The 18,807-nt window shown below is 33.3% G+C and overlaps 1 protein-coding gene across 1 annotated transcript in view; it reads right to left on the bottom strand.

The window, feature by feature from the left end:
• Positions 1-1,926: 1,926 nt before the first annotated feature.
• LOC142236168 (uncharacterized) overlaps positions 1,927-18,807 on the bottom strand; it is a 403,759-nt gene continuing 386,878 nt past the window's right edge. The window contains exons 2-3 of the mRNA XM_075307430.1: positions 17,917-18,521; positions 1,927-3,285 (exon numbers count right to left, since the gene is read on the bottom strand). Coding sequence (XP_075163545.1) covers positions 2,388-3,285; positions 17,917-18,521 — 1,503 coding nt within the window. The 3' untranslated portion in view covers positions 1,927-2,387. The remainder of the gene's footprint in view (positions 3,286-17,916; positions 18,522-18,807) is intronic.

Raw genomic sequence — 18,807 nt, 5'->3', positions numbered from 1 at the left:
ATTTTCTATTAAATTAAAACTTGAGAAAATTTTCAATAAACATAAAATTTTTGCAAATTTTGTACAAAATTATCTTTAGAAATAAATTTTGCACAAAATTTTCTAGAGAAATAAAATTTTGACAACATTTGAAATAGAAATAAAATTTTCGGAAAATTTTGTACAGAAATAAAATTTCGACAAAATTGAAAAAATATTCTATGGAAATAAAATTTTGATAAAATTTTCTATTAAATTAAAATCTTGAGAAAATTTTCAATAATCACAAAATTTTCTTTAGAAATAAATTTTGTACAAAATTTTCTAGAGAAATAAAATTTTGACATTATTTGAAATAGAAATAAAATTTTCGGAAAATTTTCTATAGAAATAAAATTTTCACAATATTTTTTAGAAATAATATTTTGAGAAAAATTTCTATAAAAATAAAATTTTCTATTAAATTAAAACTTAAGAAAATTTTCATCAAACATAAAATTTTTGCAAATTTTGTACAAAATTTTCTTTAGAAATAAATTTTGTACAAAATTTTTTTAGAGAAATAAAATTTTGACAACATTTGAAATAGAAATAAAATTTTCGGAAAAATTTCTACAGAAATAAAATTTCGACAAAATTTTTTTAGATATAAAATGTTGACAAAATATTCTATGGAAATAAAATGTTGACAAAATTTTCAATCAAATTAAAATCTTGAGAAAATTTTCAATAATCATAAAATTTTTGCAAAATTTTGTACAAAATTTTCTAGAGAAATAAAATTTTGACAACATTTGAAATAGAAATAAAATTTTCGGAAAATTTTCTACAGAAATAAAATTTCGACAAAATTTTTTTTGATATAAAATGTTGACATAGAATATGTCAACATTTTATATCTTATTTGATTTCCATAGAATATGGAAATAAAATTTTGACAAAATTTTCTCTAAGAATAAAAGATTGACAGAATTTATAAAATTTTGACATTATTTCCTTTAGAAATAAAATTTTGACAGCATTTTTGTAGAACTAAAATTTTTCGCAAATTTTCTATAGAAATAAAATTTTGACAAAATTTTTTATAGATTATAAATTTTTGACAATATTTTCTATAGAAATAAAATTTGAACAACTTTTTTTTTGTGAAAATGAAATTTTGACATAATTTTCTTTAGAAATAAAGTTTTGTGAAAATTTTCTATAGAAATAAAATTTTGATAAAATTATCTATAGAAATAAAATTTAACAATTTTTTGGATCTACACATTGGCGAAGAGTATAGTCAATCCCGTCCAACTTTAGACTTTCCTTTTATATTTCCTCTTATATTTTATTAAAAAAAATATAATAAAAATAATAAAAAATCAATTTATATAGTTAAACACATTTTTTTGTTATTATTTTTATAAATATAATTCAGATACCTACCTGCTTATATGTTTACATTTTAATTTCTTAATTTTGAAAATCACAGATTTCGAATGATTTTTCAAAATAAAATATATTTTTTCAGAAACACAAAAAGAATTTGTTTTAAAATTTTTTTTGATATATATGAATATACATATGGATTTTGTATTTTGTATTTTGTTTTTTAATATATCTTAAAATTATTCACCAATGATTATAGTTATGTGGGTGTGTGTGTATTTTTCGTAAGAATTTTCTTTATTCTTCAGATTACAAACCTATTTTGGGCCAATAAGGGACATTACCTGGTAATGTCTGCTAGAATGGCACCTAGGAATGTATTACACAAAAAATCAAAAATTGCTTTTTTTTCAGTGTCTTCTTTTCGATTTCGTTTCTTATCGATTTTCCTTTTTTTGTGTTTTTCCACACACACACAAAATTTTTTTTCTGATTCAATCACAAAATTAATTGATTCAATTAATTTTTTAATTGAAATGATAGTATCAATTAAAAATTTAATTGAAAGTCAATGAAAAAATTAATTGAAAATCAATTAAAAATTATTTGACTCAATTAAAAAATTAATTGATCCAATTAATTTTTGTGATTGATTTCTGTTTTTGAATTAAAAACTTTGTTGAATCAATTAAATTTTTAATTGAATATTGTTTAAGACTCAATTAAAACTTAAAATGGAAACATTTTTGTGAACGTTTTTTTTTTCTGTGTAGCAATTATTTTTAGAAATTAAATTTCATTATTTCCAATTGCTGACCCATTTCACTACCACTTAAAAGGGAGGAGGATTTTGTTTGATTTTTTCTTTCATCATCGTGATGAGCCAAAGGCTTTGGAGGCTTTAGAGCTAAAGACGCCGTTTTATCCTTATTAGGATTTTCATTATAGATCTCCGTGTCATTGTGTTCATCCATTTCATAATGCCAATTATCGGCCACATGACGTGTCTTTCGCACAATGGGCCTAGCCTGGGGTCACGAAGCCATATAGGCACATTGACTTTTGGGCTGAGCCTCGGTTTGCTCAATTGGTTGTATGGCAGCCCTTTTCCAATAATCTCGAACATTTTCCACAGTTTCCATAATGCGCAGGAAATTCTTACCAGCCAACATGGCTATATCCTCCTCACTCCAATTGTGATCTTCCAAGAGGGCGGCCAATAAATCGGGATATTTGGAGACATCTTCCAAACCAATAGGAGGCAATTCTATGCCATCATAGCCAGCTCCCAGGCCTATGTGTTGAATACCTGCTATGGCCCTTATGTACTTGATATGATCCACGACATCCTTGAGCCGGGCCTGACGACCGCATGTCACATCCTCCGAATCAAAGCTGACCATAATCAGGCCTCCATTCTCGGCTACCAAACGCAAAATATCATCGGGTACATTTCTAGTGGAATTACACAATTGCCTGGCCCCAGAATGGGAAAAAATTACGGGGGCTCGAGTCACCGACAACACATCCCTTGCTGTGGTATCCGAGCTATAGGACAAATCAATCATCATACCCAAACGATTCATTTCCCGTATGATGGCTTTGCCAAATTGTGACAAGCCCGCATCGATGGCTGTGGAACTGGAGCCGGCCCATGACACATCGCATTTGTGTGTTAGACTAAGGTAACGGGCTCCCAACGAATAGAATGACCTCAAGACACCCAATGATGAGCCTATGGCATGACCCCCCTCTATGCCAATAAGTGATGAGATTAGTCCTTGTCTCTGGGCCATTTGAATGTCTTTCGATGACTGCACCAATACTGTGTCCTGGTGATACATGTCCGTTAGGCGCCTGATTATGTCGATTTGTTCCAATGCCAATTGGACAGCATCCAAACCTTGGGCCTCACAAGGAACATAGGCTGACCTGTAATGACCAGAGGGAGAAGTAGAAGCAAGCGGGGAAGAAAATGAAAGAACAAATATTTAGCATTAGTTGACGTGTTTTGTGTGCTCGAAGCTACAAGGGAAGGTAAGAGAAGCAAAGAGAAAGAGCTTAAATGCTTATCTCTCTCTCTCCCCACTACACAAATGCAAATTTCTATTTAACCCTGCTTAGTTGTGGAGAGCGCAAGAGGGCCAGAGTGGGAGAGTAACTTGGCCACGTACCCCTGAGTCTTTCGTATGATGCTGATAAAAGTTGAAATTATTGCAAACACTCTTGCTCCAGTTTGATTAAATTGGCATTAGTTTCGTGTCATAAATATTTATGCCTTCTTTTCTATTCGATTGAACTGTTGTTTGGTTCATTGTAATTCTTGGCAAGGAAATTGCTAAACGAGGGACAAATGAAAATTTGTAGTCATAAAAGTAGGCCTAGCTATTATTTTTGTCAAAATTTTATCTCTATAGGAAATTTCGTCAGAAATTTATAATCTATAAAAAATTTTGTCAAAAATTTATAATCTATGGAAAATTTTCGCAAAAATGGAAAATTTTGTCTAAATTTAGAATCTATACAACATTTTGTCAAAAATTTCTAATATATAGAAAATTTTGTCAACATTTTATTTATTAGAAAATTTTCTCAAAACTTTCTTTTTATCGAAAATGTTAACAAAATTTTATTTCTATAGAAAAATTTTTCAAAATTCATAATCTATAGAAAATTTTGTCAAACATTTATAATCTATAGAAAATTTTCTCAAAAAGTTATAATTTATAAAAAATTTTGTCAAAATTTATAATCTATAGAAAATTTCGTCAAAATTATAGTTCTTAGAATTTTTTCTCAAAATTTTATTTCTATAGAAAATTTTTCTGAATTTTTTTTGTACATAAAATTTTCTAAAATTTTTATTTTTTTTTATTTTATTTTATTTTAGAAAATTTTGACAAAATTTAAATTCTATAGGAAATTTTGTCAAAATTTTATGCGTTTTAAAAAAAGAAAAGAAAATTTTGTCAAAATTTTATGCGTTTTAAAAAAAGAAAAGAAAATTTTGTAAAAATTAATAATCTATAGAAATTTTTGTAAAAATTTTTTAATCTATAGAAAATTTTACCAAAATTTTATAATCTATAGACAATTTCCTCAAAATTTTATTTCTATAAAAAATGTAAAATTTTCTCAAAATTTTATTTCTATAGAAAATTTTTCTGAAAATTTTATTTGTACAGAAAATTTCCTAAAATTTTTATTTTTATAGAAAATTTTGACAAAATTTAATTTCTACAGAAAGTTTTGTCAAAATTTTATGCGTTTCAAAAAAGAAAAGAACATTTTGTCAAAATGTTATTTCTATAGAAAATTTTGTCAAAATTTTATTTCTATAGAAAATTTTGTCAAAATTTTATTTCTATAGAAAATTTTGTCAAAATTTTATTTCCGTAGAAAATTTTGTGAAAATTGTATTTCCTTAGAAATTTTGTCATAACTTTATTTCTACACAAAATTTTCTCAAAATTTTGTTTCCATGGAAAATTTTGTCAAAATTTTATTTCTATAGATAATTTTGTCGAAATTTTATTTCTATAGAAATTTTGTCAAAAAATTATAATCTATAGAAATTTTTGTCAAAATTGTTTAATCTATAGACAATTTTACCAAAATTTTATAATCTATAGACAATTTCCTCAAAATTTTATTTCTATAAAAAATGTACAATTTTATTTCTATAGAAAATTTTTCTGAAAATTTTATTTGTACAGAAAATTTTCTAAAATTTTTATTTTTATAGAAAATTTTGACAAAATTTAATTTCTATAGAAAATTTTGTCAACATTTTATGCGTTTCAAAAAAGAAAAGAAAATTTCGTCAAAATTTTATTTCTATAGAAAATTTTGTCAAAATTTTATTTCTATAGAAAATTTTGTCAAAATTTTATTTTAACAGAAAATTTTGTCCAAATTTTATTTCTTTAGAAAATTTTGTCAAAATTTTATTTGTTTTTGATTTCAGCTTGAAACCATACATTGACTAAACTACAAGTGTAGTTTAACCAACAGAGGAAAAGAATGTTTGTCAAATTTATTTGGACAAAGCCCTATAGACTGAAAGATGGTTGGATGGACGCACGTTTCGGAATTACCACATTCCTCATCAGCATCCTCTACTTGCAGCAAAACTATCAACCAATTATCAGAATAAATTCAGGCAGTTTATTAAAGCTACACTTGTAGTTTAGTCAATGCATGGTTTTAAGCTGAAATCAAAAAACAACAACAATGATTAAAGAACAAAACCAACAATAACAAAACAAAACGAATGAAATTTTATTTCTATTGAAAATTTTGTTAAAATTTTATATCTTTAGAAAATTTTGTCAAAATTTTATTTCTATAGAAAATTTTTCTGAAAATTTTATTTGTATAGCAAAAATTTTATAAAAATTTTGACAAAATATAATTTCTTTAGAAAACTTTTGTCAAAATTTTATGCGTTAAAAAAAAGAACATTTTGTCAAAATTTTATTTCAAAATTTTATGCGTTAAAAAAAAGAAAATTTTGTCAAAATTTTATTTCTATAGGAAATTTTGTCAAAATTTTATTTCTATAGAAAATTTTGTCAAAATTTTATTTCTATAGAAAATTTTATCAAAATTTTCTTTCCGTGGAAATTTTTGTCAAAATTTTATGTCTATAGAAAATTTTGTCAAAATTTTATTTCCGTAGAAAATTTTGTCATAATTTTATTTCTATATAAAATTTTGTCAAAATTTTATTTCCTTAGAAAATTTTGTCAAAATTTTATTTCCTTAAAAAATGTTGTCATAATTTTATTTCTATATAAAATTTTGTCAAAATTTTATTTCCATGGAAAATTTTGTCAAAATTTTATGTCCATTTTATTTCTATGGATAATTTTGTCAAAATTTTATTTCTATAGAAAATTTTGTTAAAATTTTATATCTATAGAAAATTTTATTTCTATAGAAAATTTTGTGAAAATTTTATTTCTATAGAAAATTTTGTGAAAATTTTATTTCTATATAAAATTTTGTCAAAATTTTATTTCCTTATAAAATTTTGTCATAATTTTATTTCTATATAAAATTTTGTCAAAATTTTATTTCCATGGGACATTTTGTAAAAATATTATTTCTACAGATAATTTTGTCGAAATTTTATTTTTATAGAAAATTTTGTCAAAATTTTATATCTATAGAAAATTTTTCTGAAAAATTTATTTGTACAGAAAATTTTCTAAAATTTTTATTTTTATAGAAAATTCGACAAAATTTAATTTCTATAGAAAATTTTCTCAAAATTTTATGCGTTTAAAAAAAAAGAAAATTTTGTCAAAATTTTATTTCTATAGAAAATTTTGTCAAAATTTTATTTTTATAGAAAATTTTATCAAAATTTTCTTTCCATGGGAAGTTTTGTCAACATGTTATTTCTATGGAAATTTTTGTCAAAATTTTATGTCTATAGAAAATTTTGTCAAAATTTTATTTCCGTAGAAAATTTTGTCATAATTTTATTATACCCTTCACCACTACTGTGGTACAGGGTATAATAAGTTTGTGCATTTGTATGTAACGCCAAGAAGGAAAAGTCTGAGACCAATCGTTTAGTATACCGATCGTCTTAGAATTAAATTCTGAGTCGATTTAGCGATGTCCGTCTGTCTGTCTGTCTGTCTGTCTGTCTGTCTGTCTGTCTGTCTGTCTGTCTGTCTGTCTGTCCGTCTGTCTGTCTGTCTGTTGATGTATTTTTGTGTGCAAAGTACAGCTCGCAGTTTTAGTCCGATTGTCCTATAATTTGGTATAGGGTCGTGTTTCGGCTCAAAGACGATCCCTATTGATTTTGGAAAAAATCGGTTCAGATTTAGATATAGCTGCCATATATATTTTTCACCGATCTGGTCATAATTGGCGTGTATATCAACCGATCTTCCTCAAATTCCGTACATCCGAATATTTTATGAGTCTCGAAAAACTTGCAAAATATCAGCCAAATCGGTTCAGATTTAGATATAGCTCCCATATATAGCTTTCGGCCGATTTACACTCATTTGCCCACAGAGGCCAATTTTTTGCTCCGATTTAGTTGAAATTTTGCACAGGGAGTAGAATTAGCATTGTAGCTATGCGTGTCAAATTTGGTTGAAATCGGTTCAGATTTAGATATAGCTCCCATATATAGCTTTCGCCCGATTTACACTCAAATGACCACAGAGGCCAATTTTTTGCTCCGATTTAGTTGAAATTTTGCACAAGGAGTAGAATTAGCATTGTAGCTATGCGTGTCAAATTTGGTTGAAATCGGTTCAGATTTAGATATAGCTCCCATATATAGCTTTCGCCCGATTTACACTCAAATGACCACAGAGGCCAATTTTTTGCTCCGATTTAGTTGAAATTTTGCACAGGGGGTAGAATTAGCATTGTAGCTATGCGTGCCAAATTTGGTTGAAATCGGTTCAGATTTAGATATAGCTCCCATATATAGCTTTCGCCCGATTTACACTCATATGACCACAGAGGCCAATTTTTAACTCCGATTTAGTTGAAATTTTGCACAGGGAGTAGAATTAGCATTGTAGCTATGCGTGCCAAATTTGGTTGAAATCGGTTCAGATTTAGATATAGCTCCCATATATATGTTTTTCTGATTTCGACAAAAATGGTCAGAATACCAACATTTTCCTTGTAAAATCGCCACTGCTTAGTCGAAAAGTTGTAAAAATGACTCTAATTTTCCTAAACTTCTAATGCATATCGATATATATAGCGATAAATCATAAATAAACTTTTGCGAAGTTTTCTTAAAATTGCTCCAGATTTAAATGTTTCCCATATTTTTTTACTAACATTGTGTTCCACCCTAGTGCATTAGCCGACTTAAATTTTGAGTCTATAGATTTTGTAGAAGTCTATCAAATTCTGTCCAGATCTAGTGATATTTAAATGTATGTATTTGGGACAAACCTTTATATATAGCCCCAACACATTTGACGGATGTGATATGGTATCAAAAATTTAGATCTACAAAGTGGTGCAGGGTATAATATAGTCGGCCCCGCCCGACTTTAGACTTTCCTTACTTGTTTTTTACTAACATTGTGTTGCACCCTAGTCCATTAGCCGACTTAAATTTTGAGTCTATAGATTTTGTAGAAGTCTATCAAATTCTGTCCAGATCGAGTTATATTTAAAATTTCTCAAAATACTGTTTTTATAGAAAATTTTGTCAAAATTGTATGTCCTTAAAAAATTTTGTCATAATTGTATTTCCTTAGAAAATTTTGTCAAAATTTTATTTCCTTAGAAAATTTTGTCATTATTTTATTTCTATAGAAAATTTTGTCAAAATTTTATTTCTATAGAAAATTTTGTCAAAATTTTATATCTATAGAAAATGTTTGTCAAAAATTTATAATCTATAGAAATGTTTGTCAAAATTTTTTAATCTATAGAAAATTTTACCAAAATTTTATAATCTATAGAAAATTTCCTCAAAATTTTATTTCTATAAAAAATGTCAAAATTGTATTTGTAAAGAAAATTTTGTATAATGTTTATTTCTAAAGAAACTTTTGTCAAATTTTTGTAATCTATAGAAAATTTTGTCAAAATGTTTTTTTTTTCAAAACAAAAATGCTTTGAACATGGTATTAGAGGTGTGCACGTGACACGAAATTGTGGTGACTCACGAAAATTTTCGTGATTCGTGCGTGAGTCACGCTCATGACAACAGCGTGAGTGTGCGTGAGCGTGATAAACAATCCAAAATGTCGTGCGTGAGCGTGATTCACGAAAATAATATATTCGTGAGTGTGCGTGAGTAACGAATTACACTCACGAAAATATTCCTGCTCACCAACATAAAACGCTTAATAGTTAAATTCAATTACAATTCTAGTGACACCTGGGATGTTAAGAGTTTAATAACAGTCTCGATTTTAATAATGCTCATGTTTTCTGACATTTCGATAAGGTAAATTAATCATAAAATTATTCGTGAGTCACGATATTTTTCGTGAGTCACGGTGTTTTTCGTGAGTCACGACGTTTTCGTGCGTGAGTGTGCGTGAGTGTGCGTGAGTACAAATTTTCTTTTCGTGAGCGTGCGTGAGTCCTATCAAAAAATATTGTGCGTGAGTGTGCGTGAGAATGATTTTTCAGTCGTGAGTGTGCGTGAGCGTGAGTAAACTATTACTCACGTGCACACCTGGGATCTCTGATGGGTTCTAATTAAAACAAATGCATATGGAACAAATACGTCCTATGTACTTAAATATCCCTAAATATCAATAATCTCCATCATAGTGTTTCTATTTAAGTTTATTACTTTCTCTTTCCACTTGTGAAGATAAGAGAAACGATCAAAATGAATCATCCGTTCCATGAAACACTTATGTATGTGTGAGGGTGTTTTCAAAGGGTTACAATAAAATATCTAATGGACGTGCATGTGTGCTGCACTTGGAATCGTTTGTTAGGTGATAAGACAGCTAGAAGAATGATAGCAGATTATTGTTGTCTTGTTCTAGATTAGGTTAAGATTTTCAATATTCTAAATATAAGTTTATATTCAACAAGTAAGGAAAGTCTAAAGTCGGGCGGGGCCGACTATATTATACCCTGCACCACTTTGTACCGACTATATTATACCCTTCACCCCTATGTAGGTCAAAATTTGTGTTACCATCTCAACTACTTCACATTTGCTGGAAGCTATATAACATAAAGGACACAATTTTTTTACTTCTACAAAATCTCTAGAATTAAAATTTAAATCGGCTAACGCTATCCAGTTAATTGGAAGACACTTCCATTGAAAATGGGTCTAAAATGTGTAACAGTCTACCATATTTCCCCAACTCTGGTGTACGTATATATGGGAGCTATATATAATCTGAACCGATTTTGACTAAATTTGACATGTATAGTTAGAATAATAATTCTGCTATCTATGCGAAATTTCACGTAAATGGCCCTCAGGTCATATGAGTGCAAATCGGACGGAAGATATATATGGGAGCCATATCTAAATCTGAACCGATTTCAACCAAATTTGGCACAATTACCGATACTACTAAACGTACTCCTTGTGCGAAATTTGAAGCAAATCACGGCAAAACCCTGGATTTTGAGGCCATATAAGTTCAAATCGGACGAAAGATATATATGGGAGCTATATCTAAATTTGAACCGATTTCAATCAAATTTACCAAGCATTGGTAGAATGTCAATTCTACCTTCTGTGCAAAATTTCACGAAGATCGGTAGTAAACTTTGTCCTCTGTGGTCATATGAGTCTAAATCGGACGAAAGATATATATGGGAGCTATATCTAAATCTGAACCGATTTGGCTGATACTTTGCAAGATTTTCGAGATTCATAAAATATTTGGATGTACGGTATTTCAAGAAAATCGGTTGATAAACACGCTAACTATGACCAAATCGGGGATAAATATATATGGCAGCTATATCTAAATCTGAACCGATTTTTTCAAAAACCAATAGCGATTGTCTTTATCCCAAGAAACGGCCCTGTGCCAAAATTGAGGACGATCGGACATAAATTGCGAGCTTTACTTTGTGCACAAAATTACATATACAGACAGACGGACGGACAGACAGACAGACAGGCAGACGGACATCGCTAAATCGACTCAGAATTTAATTCTAAGCCGATCGGTATATTAAAAGATGGGTCTATGACCACTATTTCTTGGCGTTACATACAAATGCACAAACTTATTATACCCTGTACCACAGTAGTGGCGAAGGGTATAAATATTGGAAACATTTAAATCTGAAGCAATTTTAAGGAAACTTCGAAAAAGTTTATTTATGATTTATCGCTCGATATATATGTATTAGAAGTTTAGGAAAATTAGAGTCATTTTTACAACTTTTCGACTAAGCAGTGGCGATTTTACAAGGAAAATTTTGGTATTTTGACAATTTTTGTCGAAATCAGAAAAACATATATATGGGAGCTATATCTAAATCTGAACCGATTTCAAAATTTGGCACGCATAGCTACAATGCTAATTCTACTCCCTGTGCAAAATTTCAACTAAATCGGAGTTAAAAATTGGCCTCTGTGGTCATATGAGTGTAAATCGGGCGAAAGCTATATATGGGAGATATATCTAAATCTGAACCGATTTCAACCAAATTTGGCACGCATAGCAACAATGCTAATTCTACTCCCTGTGCAAAATTTCAACTAAATCGGAGTTAAAAATTGGCCTCTGTGGTCATATGAGTGTAAATCGGGCTAAAGCTATATATGGGAGCTATATCTAAATCTGAACCGATTTCAACCAAATTTGGCACACTTGACTATAGTACTAATTGTTCTTCTTGTGCAAAATTTTAAGCAAATTAGGGTAAAACTCTGGCTTCTGGGGCCATATAAGTCCATATCGGGCGAAATATATATATGGGAGCTATATCTAAATCTGAACCGATTTCTTCCAAAATCAATAGGGATCTATTCTGAGCCAAAACACATACTTGTGCCAAATTTGAAGTCGATTGGACTAAAACTGCGACCTAGACTTTGATTACAAAAATGTGTTCACAGACAGACGGGCAGACGGACATGGCTATATCGACTCAGGAGCCCACCCTGAGCATTTTTGCCAAAGACACCATGTTTCTATCTCGTCTCCTTCTGGGTGTTGCAAACATATGCACTAACTTATAATACCCTGTTCCACAGTGTGGAGCAGGGTATAAAAACTGCTAAGAACGAGCAGCAGTTCAAGGCAAACTGGCTTTGTGCGGCGAAGAAGGTGGACAAGGTGGCTGTACAAAATTTGATGGCAGGTGTCAAGCGTGAGGCCCGGCATTTCGGATTTGGAAAAGCGAAAGCCTAACTGAATATTTTTCCTGAATTTTATACTAACTGAACTTGAAAAAGAAATTTAATTTGATTTTTTAAATAAACGATTTCACCGATTTACACGCGTTTTCCCTTGACCAAATTTTGACCGTATCACCCTTTATTAGAGATTTCAGATGGAGCTCACTTCGGAGGAATGACAATTAATTGGACAATGTTATTTCTATAGAATATTTTGTGAAAATTTTATTTCCATCGAAAGTTTTGTCAAAATTTTATTTCTATCGAAAGTTTTGTCAAAATTTTATTTCTATAGAAACTTATTTCTCTAAAAGTTTGTGAAGTACTACTTAGTTAAAGAGGAATATTTTGCAAAATCTTCCAAAACATTATAACTCTTGCCAATCTACCAAACAGTAAAATATCTCCCATTTTTGCGGCGGCAGTAGTTGAGATCCCGAAGAAACAAAAAAAACCCCGTAAGAAGTATACGATTCAAGAGTTCCTTCCACTGAGATCTTCTTGGGGAAATTTTCTAAGGTCTTTGATCTTAAATTTCCCTACAGAGGTCTTCGGTCCTACATTTCCCCTCAGAAACTTTCTGGTCTACACCACCATCACCACCACTTAGACTTCTGACCTAAATCTTCAACATTCAAGCCCTCGAGCCTAAAGTTTTGTAACTGGGACCTTCCTTTAGCTTCAGCCCTAATGTTACGCCTTTGAGACCCACTAAGAAACATTCGATCCTAAAGTTCCTCCCACTGAGACCTTCTGGAGGAACAGTTCTGAGGCCATCGATCTTAAATTTCCATTCACTGAGACTTTCTGGGGCAAGTATTCTGAGGTCTTCGAGCTTACATTTCCCTTCAGAGATATTCAGACCTCCAGTTCCCTTTAGAAACTACGCCACCACCATTTAGACTTCTTGGCCTAAATCATCACCATTCAGACTTTCAAGCCAAATGTTCTGTAACTGGGACCTTCCTTTAGGTCACAGAGATCTTCTACCCTAATTTTGTCCCTTTACAACACCCTCAGAAACGTTCGAGCCTACGGTTCCTTCCACTGATACCATCTGGGGGTAACGTTTTGAGGTCTACGAGCTTTTATTTGCCCTCAGAAATCTTCCGTCCTACATTTCCCTTCAGAAACTTTCAATTTAATCACTATGAAATTTCAAACTAAATATCAAAAGCTGTGAGTTTCTTGTCTGCAGTTTCCCCCGCTAAGACCTTCGAACAATTATTCACCGTTAAAGATCTGCCACAGAGACCTTCGAACCTACAGCTCCCTTACTAATATTACAGTCGGCCCTTCAGTGAGAAATTCGGCTGTAAATATCAACAAGTGGAAAATTTTCCACAACCTAAAATTCTGCCACCGTAACATTCCTAATCTTCCCCCACAGAGACCTTAGAGCCAACAATTCCATCTCTGCGAACCTCTACAGTTCCTTCACTGAGAAATTCGACCCTAAATATCAACAAGGGGAAAAGTTACCACAGCCTAAAATTCTGCCACCGAAAGATTCCTAACAGAGACCTTTGAGCCAACAGTTCCAGCACTGAGAACTTCAACAGTTACAGCACTAAACAAGTATATACAGCCGTAAGTTCGGTCAGGCCGAATCTTATGTACCCTCCACCATGGATTGCGTAGAAACTTCTACGAAAGACTGTCATCCACAATTGAATCACTTGGGTTGTATTAATACGTTACTTAAAAATTCTTAACATCGTCTTCTAAATTATAAGTTAGTCCATACGTGGTATATATTAGACAAAAAAGGTATGTATAGGTAAGTCTACAAATAATTACGAATCGATATGGACTTTTGCACGGTACGTAGAGAGCCAGAATTGAAATATGGGGATCGCTTATATGGAGCCTATATAGAGTTATGAACTTGATATGGACCAATTTTTGTGTGATTGGGGATCGATTTATCTGAGGGCTATATATAACTATAGACCGATATGGACTTAGTTAGGCATGGTTGTTAACGGCCATATACTAGCACAATGACTCGGATGAAATGTGCTCCTCCAAGAGGCTCCAAAACTAAATCTCGGGATCGGTTTATATGGGGGCTATATATGATTATGGACTGATATGGACCACTTTTGGCATGGTTGTTAAATATCATATACTACCACCACGTACCAAGTTTCAACCAGATCGGATGAATTTTGCTTCTCCAAAAGGCACCGGAGGTCAAATCTAGGGATCGGTTTATATGGGGGCTATATATAATTATGTACCGATTTCAACCAATTTTTGCATGGGTGTTTGAGGCCATATATTAACACCACGTTCCAAATTTCAGCTGAATCAGATGAAGTTTGGTCTTCCAAGAGGATCCAAAGTTCAAATCTGGTGATCGGTTTATATGGGGGCTATATATAATTATGGACCGATGTGGACCAATTTTTGCATGGTTGTTAGAGACCATATACTAACATCATGTACCAAATTTCAGCCGGATCGGATGAAATTTGCTTCTCTTAGAGGCTCCGCAAGCCAAATCGGGGGATCGGTTTATATGGGGGCTATATATAATTATGGACCGATGTGAACCAATTTTTTCATGGTCGTTAGAGACCATATACTAACACCATGTACCAAATTTCAGCCGGATCGGATGAAATTTGCTACTCTTAGAGGCTCCGCAAGCCAAATCGGGGGATCGGTTTATATGGGGGCTATATATAATTATGGACCGATGTGGACCAATTTTTGCATGGTTGTTAGAGACCATATACTAACACCATGTACCAAATTTCAGCCGGATCGGATGAAATTTGCTTCTCTTAGAGGCTCCGCAAGCCAAATTTTGGGGTCCGTTTATATGGGGTCTATACGTAAAAGTGGACCGATATGGCCCATTTGCAATACCATCTGACCTACATCAATAACAACTATTTGTGCCAAGTTTCAAGTCGATAGCTTGTTTCGTTCGGAAGTTAGCGTGATTTCAACCGTATACTAACACCACGTACCACATTTCAGCCGGATCGGATGAAATTTGCTTCTCTTAGGGGCTCCGCAAGCCAAATCGGGGGATCGGGGAAGTTAATATACACCCATCCTATGGTGGAGGGTATAAAAAATCGAAACTAAAGATCCACAAATATGAATTTCTGGCTTTCAGGCTTTCTCTCCGAAAATTGTATATCTGAAGTCTTCCGGCTACACATACCGTTAAAGATCTTCTAAAGACCTGAGATATAGGTCTACAGTTCCTCCGCTGAAAATTTCGGGCCTAAGGTTCCACAACTGTGCCTTCTTACCTCAATTTTTACACTAGAGAAATTAGAGCCTTCAAATCGGTAGGTGCGATCTTTCTACAGTTCCCACACCGAGACCTTCGAGTCTTCAGTTCCCCATTGAGGCCTTTGGCCAAATTTTCCACCATCGAATGTACTGCCACAAAGACCGTCCTATTATTTCCCACAGATACCGCCCAGCTTATAGTTGACCCATTCACCACTGAGAAATTCGAGTCCAAATATCAACAACGTCTACAGTTCCCCTGCTAAGACTTTCCTACTATTCCCTCCAGAGGCTTTCCAGTGTGTAGTTCCAGGACCACGAACTCTGAGTAATTCGCTTCCAAAGATCCTCTACTGCAATTTTTTTGCCCTATTGAAACGTTCTGGCCTTCAGCTTTTACAACTGATGTCTGCTGACGTTTCACATCAGAGATTTTTCATTGATACTTTCGGGGCTACTCTTCACCACAGAGGCGTCTTTCGAGCGTACAGCTCCAGGACCAAAAACTTTTGACTTATAGATCCTCGACCAATACCTTCGGGCTTATAGTTCCAACACGGAGTAATTCGTGTCTAGAGATTCTCTGACCTACAACTTTTACAACTGATGCCTACTGATATAAATTTCCCGTCAATGATTTTTCAACCAACATTTCTCCCCTCCAGAGACTGTCCACCACTGAGTCATTCGGGCCTTCTCGTCTACAGTTGCTTGACTGAGACTTTCCTACTGTTCCCCACAGATGCTTTCGAGTCTACAGTTCTAGGACTAAGAACTTTGGACTTATAGTTCCCTCACCAATACCTTCGCGTCTACAGTTGTACCACTTAGTAATTCGTGCCTCTTTTGTAATCTTCCCGCCAGAGATTTTTCAACCTGCATTTCTCTCCCCAGAGACTTTCCACCACTGAGTCATTCGGGCCTTCTCGTCTACAGTTCGCATATTGAGACTTTCGTACTCTTCCCCACAGATGCTTTCGAGTCTACAGTTCAACCTACATTTCTCCCTCCCCCAGAGACTTTCCACCACTGAGACTTTCGGAGCTTAGGTTCCCCTACTGTGACTTCTGAGTCACAAAGTTCTATAACAGCGAAAGATTCTCATTGAGATCATACAGGCCTACAGTACACCCGCTAAGAAAATCGAGTCTGAAGATCCATAACTATGTCCGAATTGCCAACATTTCCCCCACTGCGATCTTCAGAGGGGGATTTACTCCTGAAATCTTTGAACATGCATTTCCCCTTAGAGACTTTCGGGTCTACAGTTCCATTACTAGGACTTCCGCTAAAGATTTACTCCGGAAATCTTTAGGTATGCATTTCACCTTAGAGACTTTCGGGCTTACAGTTTCCGCCACTTATACCTTTGTTTTAATTTTATTTAAATTAGGTTAGGTTTGGTATAACTGCAGCGTGGTATTTCAGGCTCACTTAGACTATTCGGTCCATTTTGATACCACTCACTATTGAAGCCTTGGATCTTCGGCCTTTAGTGAGGTTTCGATTGTAGTACAAATACTGTGACTTCGGATGGAGTTCAAACACTCTGATTTCTCGGTCTGCTGTTCAAGCAGTGAGTGCTCGGCCAGCAATTGAATTCCTAACCAGCAGATGAAACACTAAAATTGCTTGGACTTTCGACTGCAGTCCAAACTAGAATTCCTGGAACTTCAGTTTCCAGCTTGAACACTGAGATGTTGGATTTCCGACTACCGATTTATTTCCAAGGACTCAACACATCCATTTCGTGGGATCCCTGGACTCCCATGTCCGTAGATCAAGATTTCGGATATATACCCATCCCTCTCAATACGCTTCAGATCCCCAAAACCCCCCTCCATCGCCCTACCCCCACCAGTAACTGTAACTCCTTTATCCTAGTGTCCTAGTCCAAAGCAAATTTTCTTAAATAAAACGAAACTTGTTTAAGCATCCACTTATCAACCTGTCGGCGCTTTTCTACTCATCAACGATCTCACATAGAACTTTGTGATTTACTTGGGAAATATTTGCGTCGGTTCTCCAAAGCAATTTGTGTGTGTCCTTACGCAGGACCCTGATAATTAAAATACCATTGAATCCTCCTATCCTCATGGAGAACCCATCCCTAGTTTTGGTTTTGACTTTCTCTGGGTCACCGTATTTCCCACACCAAAAAGCCCACAATTATTCGCGAACTATTTTCATAAAATATGGATACAATTTCCCACAGAAATTACTCGGCCATTTCGTTTTCACATTATTTCGTGTAAGAGTGGAAATTACAATGCCATGGTAATTTTTAATAGTCAGCAAGTGTTAAATTTCCAGCATCATTTATCATAATTTTATAATATTCGCTCCTTCGTTCTGCATTTAAAACCTCCTGTCTCCTAGCCCTCTTTTCCTCTTCCCTTCCCACCCTCTGACCTATCATATTTACAGTAACAAATGTGTGTGCCTTGCCAACCATGTGCCATACTTACCACACTTGCACACCCACTTGACCCATCTTCAGGCGTTCCATATCCGTTTGCGCCCAGGCCGGTCGTACCCACATCGATTTGTGATTTATATCATTGCTGACATGCACCAATTCCAGACTGCTATGGGCATATTTGCGTACATTCCATGCAAAGTTATTATGACCATCCACCAGTGGCACATCCCGCAATATCCGCTTGACAATCTTCAGTCTTTGTGTGTGTGAATTGCGGCTGTCGGCCATAACGAAATGCTGATAGAGTAGCGTCGCTGCTACAGCCAACAGAGACAATGCCACCACCAGTGTCAGAGCAATAACGCATGAGTTCCGTCCGGTCATCTTGTGTTGACCGCCAACCATTGCCGCATGACCGCCATGCTGTTGGGAGGCTTTCGATTTACGCTTTGCCTTAGCCGAAGTATCGACTGCGATGGGATCACTGACATCGGAGGGGGATTTGGTATCATTGTTGAAGTTGACTTTGGATTTTTGTATGCTGGCAATTTCACCACCCGAATCACTATTGGAGGTGGAATTTTGGCGGGATATGGTGCGTCGTATGTTTGAGTGTTCGGTGACATCGGGTAAACCGCCGAAGCCGGTGGTCTGCAAAAATATAATAAAGACAAGAGGAAAATTAACCAAAAAAATTAATAAATATCATAATGATTTTTTTAAGGATAAAATTTAAAACTTTTGACTTCATTATTTCTATAGAAAATTTTCTCAAAATTTTATAATCTATAGAAAATTTTGTCAAAATTTTATTTGTACCGACAATTTTGTCAAAATTTTATAATCTATAGAAAATTTTGTCAAAATTTTATTTCTACAGGAAATTTTGTCAAAATTTTATTATTTATAGAATTTTTTTTTCAAAATTTTGAAATCT

The sequence above is a fragment of the Haematobia irritans genome, chromosome 4, assembly GCF_050003625.1.
Source record: "Haematobia irritans isolate KBUSLIRL chromosome 4, ASM5000362v1, whole genome shotgun sequence".
NCBI classification, from domain to species: Eukaryota; Metazoa; Arthropoda; class Insecta; order Diptera; family Muscidae; genus Haematobia; species Haematobia irritans.
The sequence above is the reverse complement of the archived record's forward strand: the minus strand, read 5'-3'. Positions and strand labels throughout refer to the sequence as shown.